The following is a 7,596-nucleotide window of genomic DNA, read 5'->3' on the forward strand; positions in this document are numbered from 1 at the left end:
TATGAACCTCGATTTTATGATGTTGGCTGAGCTACCTGGATCAATTAACACACGTTTAACCCAAGATTTATTGATCAGTATAGATATTACCAGTGTATCATTCTGAGGTTGTATGATGCCCTCTACGTCTTCGTCGCTGAATGAGATAGTTCATTCTAAGACATAATCTCGGGTGCAATTTTCTCTCATGATAGACACTTTAGTGTAATTTATCATCGGCCTTTGGGGGACATCGATTCCCCCAATGATCATGTTGATCAAGTGCTAAGGTTCCTCTAGCTCAACCTGTTTTTTGGCATACCTGTTTCTGAAGTGGGTTTTGGCTCGCTTGCTTAGGAATTCTCGAAGGCGCCCATTATTGAACAATCGAGGAACTTCTTTTCTTAACGGTCGGCAATCTCCGGCCCGATGACCGTGAGTACCGTGGTAATTACACATCAAATTAGGGGCCCTCTGTGCAGGGTCGGACTGTAATGGCCGAATCTATACTAGTAGGGTCCACGTTTAAATTATACTCTGAAATTATTAAGCCCGACCACTCGATCCTTGATCTTTTCTCTTCTCGTTCATTGTCGGGTGGCGCCGGGATCTGTTTCCCCTCTAATCCGCGCTTTATGGATGATATCGATCTCTTACCGGTCTTACCTCCTACTCAATGGTTCTCTTAGATCTGTTGTCGGCTCTGATGTGGTAAACAGATCCTGAAAGAGCAGCGAGTTGGTCGTCTTCGACCGTGATCTTACATTGATATCTAATGTGGACGTTGGCCTAGGGGACCACTGGGTAAACCACCAAGTTTTGTTTCAGCTGTTGAAAAGCCAAGGAACATTGGGGGTTGAGCCCTTGAGTGCTTGAATTTCCCAATCCTCCACGACCGGTGGCAGATCCATTAGTTCCATCTGGAATATCGACATGAACTCCCTAAGCATCTCATGATACCATATCATTACTCGCTTGGACAAGGTTTCCCTAAACATTTTCAACAACATCGACTCGATTTCATCGTCTTCTAAGTTGTTCCCTTTGATCGTACATGTATAGGAGGTTACATGCTCATTTGGATCTGTGGTCCCGTTATACTTAGGAATGTCAGGAATTCGAAACCTCTTCGAGATTCGCTTCGGTGCTGCGCTCGGGGGAAAAATCTTTTGAATAAACTTTTTAGAGTTCTGTCCCTTCAATATCGGTGGTGCTCCTGGTATCTGATCAACCCTGGAGTTGTACGTTTCCACCTTTTTTTCGTTAGGCTCAATTTCTTTCTCGCCTGATTCCACCCGTTTTGTCAATGCTTCGAGCATCTTCATCACCTCGGAAGTCTACCCGAGTCTGAACTCACCAGTTCCACGACAACTTGTTCGTCCATACGAGTATTTTCCCGGGACTGTTCGAGTTCGACACTATTAGGGGCATGGCTTTGGTCCTGCAATGGTGCTATTGATGCTTGTTGATCCTACAACATTTTGAAGATCAACAGCAGGCTCACCCCATCACCTTCACCGTCGGGCGCTTCTCGAGCCGCAGGCTGGGGTCCCCCGTGAATGCTATTTTCAGGATCGGTTGTGATCAACATGAGTGTAACAATCCAGACAGTCATTTTGAGTATTTGTATTCCGTTCAGCTATTTGAAGTCTTGAGTAGTATTGTAGGATGTATTATGACTTATGTGAATTGACGGTTTTGGTTTTATGTTATTCGGAATTTATTTGGAAGAATGATTCTCAACTAAGAAGCCTTAAGTTAGAAGAGTTGACTAATTTTGACTTTAGAGTATTTGACCCAGGATTAGAGTTTTGATAGTTTCGTTAAGTCTGGATGGTAATTTTGGACACGGGCATATGCCTGGATTTGCATTTGGATATTTCTAGGTTTCGACACTAATTGGCGAAAGTTGTAAATCTGAAGGTTTGGAAAGTTCATAAGTTTGACCGAGAGTTGACTTGGATGATATCGGGTTGGGATTGTTGTTCCGGGAATTGATTTGTTATGTCATTTGGGACTTGTGCACAAAATTTGAGCCCATTTCGGGTTGATTTGATATGTTTCGGCACGAGTTTTGAAAATTGAAAGATTCAAAGTTCATTAAGTTTGATTTGAGGTGCGATTCTTAGTTTTGACGTTGTTTGATGTGATTTGAGGCCTCGAGTAGGTCCGTGTTATGTTATAGGACTTGTTGGTATATTCGAAAGGGGTCCCGAGTGGATCGGATGAGTTTTAGACGAGGTTCAGATCGTTTGGATCATTCTTGGTTAAGGCTGAGGGCAGGTCTATTCTGGTGCAACCGCATTTGTGGAGGGTTGATCGCAGATACGACACTTTGGTCACAAAAGAGAAATCAAGCTAGAAGTGGCGAGCCGTAGACGCGTAATGATGGGCGCATCTACATGTCTGCAGAATCGTAATTGTGAGCCTTAGAAGCGGCGTGTGGCATAGAAGCATGTGTGGCTGCGTGTGCGCAGAAGCAGGGAAATTCCGCAAGTGCGATAGGCTGGTCTTTAGTGATTTCTCGTAGGTACAAGTCTTTTACCGCAGAAGCGGAGATCGCAAGTGTGACTAATTGTTCACATTTGCGAATGGTCTGGGTAGAAGCTATAATTCGAGAGCTGGTCGTTTTCTTTTCACTATATTTGATTTTGGAGCTCAGTTTGGGTGACTTTGGAGAGGAATTTGACCATATGAATTGTGGTAAGTGTTCTCTACTCGGTTTTGATTTTATTTCATGAATCTATTCTCGTTTTTGGAATTTAGTTGATGAATTTCTTTTTAGCAAATATACTACTAGGTTATTCACCTCGTAGTTGTTATATATAATAAGTCCCAAACTGGGTCAAAGTTACACACAGTTCAAGTAAAAATAAAATAATAAAACAAAGAAAACCAATGACTATTGCTACTAAATACAATGTAGTAGTAGCATATTGATAAATAGAAAGTACAAAGCCAAATATTTGAAAACTCAGATTGTTGTTGACGACAATGAATTGACACACCAATTGCAAACAAATCCATGTACCACCAACAAAGCTCACACTAGGCGCCATAATTTACAATCCGAATGAGTGTTCCCATTTATTTACGAAACTGTTATTGATTCTGTAAAGAGAAGCTAGGGTACTGCCATATGGTAAATGTCAAGGCAGTGTTGTTTTTGTTACCACTAGAAGGAACTATTCCAACTTGTATGCTGAAGGCTGCCTAGTTGATGTAATATTGTTGTATGTTGTCGAATGATCCCCAGATTGAGCATGATAACATGCTAATACCACTGGGATATAATAAGACAACAAACAAGCAGTTAATACATCCTAAATCAAACTAGCCAGAGTAGGTGTAAGACAACACCGGTTGAGCTTTAGCTTCATATAAGATGGTGTGTTGTTGATGTATTGACAGCAACAAAACAGTAGTTGTATCAAAACTAGATGATATATATTTATGGAGAACCAACCATAAACAGTTGAAGGTTCCCATTACTGGAATCCTGCTTTTTGTCAGTTGTGATCTTCTCTCCCAGATTAAAAGCTTTTTGGTTGAATTAAAGTTGCTGGTAGTTTTGCAGTGACTCAGCAGTAACTGTGGAGAAATGCCAGGACACATACTCATTGTTAGTATATGAAAGTTATCAACCACAAGCAATGCAGTACAGGTTTGAAACATTAGTATGGAGCCTTCCTCTTTGCAACCCTTATCCTAAGGTACGAGGTATGTGCCTTGTCTAGGTTGATTATTTTCCTGCCTGCACTTGGCAACTCAAGGAATGAGTTAAAGGTTATTGTACCTGCAAAAAAAGCCATGTTAGTTAAATAGTCTGCCAGTATGTTGCCCTCTCTTAGTACATGTTGAAAAATGACATTGAAACGGTCTTTCATCCCCTTGATCGTCTTCACCTCCTTTATTATGCACCAGAGTATTTCCCATAGACCTTCTATTATCCTTTTCATCCCAAGTGAATCAGTCTCTATTATAAGTGGATGAATCTGTTGATTAACACAAAAAGCCAGCACTGCTGCAATTGCTTTTGCTTCTGCCTTTGCTTTTGCTTTTGCTTTTGCACCAGAGTGTCTTGTATCTTTTCTGCCTTAGCGTATTCAACTCATGAACTACAAGAGTATGTTCCTCCATGCTTTATTGTGTTTCTTCTCTTCCAAAGTTCCTATGTTATCACTGTCGGGGTTGCCTGGAATAAAGGTTTTAGTTTTGGACAACATTTAACATTCCACCAGGTTCTTATAGCTTGATGAACCTACACTAGGTTATCTACTATACCTGATGCCTGTCCAAAAGATCTCCACACTATGTTTGTTGTTGAGCTTGTTAGGAACAAATGTTGAATATTGTCTGTCTCGTATTGAAGACAACACCAACACTTTTACACCACCATGTAGCCATCCTTTCTCCACATATCATCTGTTGGAATTTTTCCTTTCCACAATCGCCAAATAAAGAATGATATTTTGAAGGGGAGTCCTTTAGTCCACAATAGTTTATATTCATGATTTGTCTGTGCTCTATGCCTCACTTCCAAGCAGTAGTCATTGAGAATCTACCTGAGGTAGTAGGAATCCATTTATGAATGTCCCAATAATCATCTGTGTTTCCAAAATGAAGATCCTGACTGATATGTGCTACAATCTCTGATGGGAAAGTATTTTCCAACGGTTGATGATTCCAATCATTTCCTTCTCTCAACTAAATTACTTCCTAATGGTTTTCATTGTTGTCAAGGTCTGGTGGAACAACATGATACAAAGCACCTAGACCAGTCCAGGTTTCATGCCAAATATTGATAATGCCTCTGTTCATTTCCCATAATATTTCATGTTCTACTTCGTCCCTTGCCTCCAACATTTTTCTCCAAACATATGAGCCTTACCTAAATTGAACAGTAGTGGGGAGGTCCTTTTGCAGTATTTATTCCACATGAAGTTAGCCCATAGTGTTTTTGTTGTTCTGAAATTTCACCAAAGTTTGGCAAATAATGCTTTTAAAACATCAAAAAAAGATTTGAATCCCAAACCATCTCCCTCCTTTGGAAAGCATAGATTCTGCCACTTACTCTTATACCTATTTCTGCCCTCATCTTTGTTGCTCCAGAATAACCTAGCAAATGTTTTATGCAAGTGTTCTAAAATATTGTCAGGTGGATCAAGCGCTGATAGTATGTTTGTTGGCATACTTTGTAGGACAGTTGAAATCAGTGTAGCTTTACCTCCGTATGAAAGTAGATTACCCTTCCATGAGTGTAGTTAGTTTTTGACCTTTTTAATAAGGTCATTGTAATATTCCTTTCTTCTTCTTTTGTAGAAGACTGGGCAACCAAGATATGTGATAGGGAATTCTTATTTGGTGAAGCCAATGATTTGTCAACAGTATTAAACAAAGTTGCAGTAGTGTTTGCATACATGTAGTATAAAGTTTTTGCCTTGTTAATCAATTGGCCAGAGGTGTGCTCATACTTGGACAGAACCTCCACTATCTTTTTTAAAGAGTAAGGATCAGCAGATGCAAAATAATCATGCCATCAGCGTAGGCTAAATGATTCAATGGATTAGTCCACTTAGGCATACCATATCCTTTGAAATACTTGTCTTCAAATAGTTTGTTCAGAGATCTGGATAGTATTTCAGCTGAAAGAATGAACAGGGTTAGAGATAGAGAGCCACCTTGTTTGACAACTCTTGTTGAGTGAAAAAAGTTTGAAGCTTGACCATTAATCAGAATTAAGAACCAGTTGTTGGACAGAAGATTCCACACTATGTTGATGAAGCATTCTGCAAATCCCATTTTTCTCAGTACATGCATCAGATACTTCCAAGAAACCCTATCATATGCCTTTGCCTTGTCAAGTTTTATAACTACGTTGGCAGGTTTGCCCCCTTAGTCTTATGTCAGTTACAATTTGTTGAGTTAACAAAATGTTTTCAAATATGCTTCTCCCCTTGAAAAAGCCTGACTGATTAGAGGAGATCAAACATGGGAGTATCTTTTCCAGCCTATCATATACCACTCTAGAGATTACTTTGTTGATGAAGTTGCTGAGACTTATAGGTCTGAGGTTTGAAAATGTTTGCACATTTGTCTTTTTTGGCAGCAGAACAAGGTTTGTATGAGTTAGGGATTTAGGCAAAGAACTTCCTTCATAAAACAATTTCAGAATATTTTGTATGTCTTCCCCTAATATATTCTAGTAAACCTGGAAGAATAAGCCAGTGAAGCCATCTGGACCACTTGAACTTTCACCACTTAAAGTAAAAAATGTTGCCTTGACCTCCTCTTTTGTAGGAGTTCTACAGAGCTCTAAGTTTTGCTCAGCATATACCATGGTAGGAACATTGTCTAGCAGTTCGAAGTCTGTAGGCTCCTCCTATTGTGTGAATTGTTTCTGGTAGTATTCCATTGCAGCAGTAGCTATACATTCCTGTGAATCAATCCATGAACCATCATTAATCTAAATTCTTTTCAACTAGAGCTTCTGCCTTTTACCATTGACATGGCTATGGAAGAATCTAGTATTTCTATCGCCTTCTGCAAACCAAGTTATTCCTGCTTTTTGTTTCCAAAACTGTTCCTCAATGCTCAGTAATCTCTTTAACTCAGCTTGTGCTTTCTGAAGTACAATTCTATTCTCCACTGTTGGCTCCTCTTCAAATAGCATTTCCTTTACTCTGACCACATCTTCCCTTAAAGCCAGTTGTTTGAAGATATCCCCATAAGTGAGCTTGCTCCACTTTGAAAGAGCAATCTTAACTCTTTTTAGTTTCTTCTTGAACATCAAGAAGGGGTCACCTGTGAAATCAGACATCCAATTTTGTCTAACTAATTCCATAAAAGAGTAATTTTTTGTACAGAAATTCAAAAACTTGAATGATTTGGCAACTTTAGTGGTCTGTTCTCCACAACTCATCAATTGTGTTCAACTTCTATGCAAGGCAATAATGTCTGGAATGGTAAGTTGACAAAATTTATGTCCAATCTTTTGAATATACATTCTGCATTTGACCTCCCATTACACCAAGTGAATGAGCTTCCTTTGTAACCCATGTCATATAGGCCACATGAGTTTACACAAAAGGAAAAATCTTCATATTCTAGAGGGTACACTGAAAGTCCTCCAATTTTATCTTCTTCACTAAAAATCACATTAAAATCCCCTCCAACCACCCAAGGTAACTCCATGTCTCTACCAAGGTAGTATAGATTATCCCACAATTTTAATCTATCTATGGATGAACAATACTTTGCATAGACAAAGGTCATCATGATATGCTTACCAAGATCTTGATGATAAATCATGATAGTAAGTTGTTGTTCAGTGTCAATCATCACATCCCATTGAACCACATCATCAAGAAATAGCCATATCTTGCCATTGATATTAGATATTGCTGCTTTCATGCCTAGTCTCCTCCTGTAGTTCTGAATAACCTCTACTTTTGGAAAGGCTCCGTGAGTGCTATAATGAAAAACCTATGTTCCTTGTGCAAGTTGATAACTCTCTGAAAGTCCTGTTGAGTCTTAACTGACCTTATGTTCCATATGAGTGTCTTAATCATCATCTAGTGGTGGAGGGTGCCCTCTTGGGCACTATTCTTATAGGTG

At 39.4% G+C, this 7,596-nt stretch overlaps 1 protein-coding gene across 1 annotated transcript; it reads right to left on the bottom strand.

The window, feature by feature from the left end:
• Positions 1 to 6,460: 6,460 nt before the first annotated feature.
• On the bottom strand, positions 6,461 to 7,392 carry LOC142177359 (uncharacterized). The gene is made up of 2 exons (XM_075245835.1): positions 6,984 to 7,392; positions 6,461 to 6,783 (listed from the first exon to the last, which is right to left on the bottom strand). Exons 1-2 carry the CDS (start codon positions 7,390 to 7,392, stop codon positions 6,461 to 6,463), a joined length of 732 nt encoding a protein of 243 aa, XP_075101936.1.
• Between the last annotated feature and the right edge of the window lie 204 nt (positions 7,393 to 7,596).

This window comes from Nicotiana tabacum, chromosome 23 (genome assembly GCF_000715075.1).
Source record: "Nicotiana tabacum cultivar K326 chromosome 23, ASM71507v2, whole genome shotgun sequence".
Lineage (NCBI taxonomy): Eukaryota > Viridiplantae > Streptophyta > Magnoliopsida > Solanales > Solanaceae > Nicotiana > Nicotiana tabacum.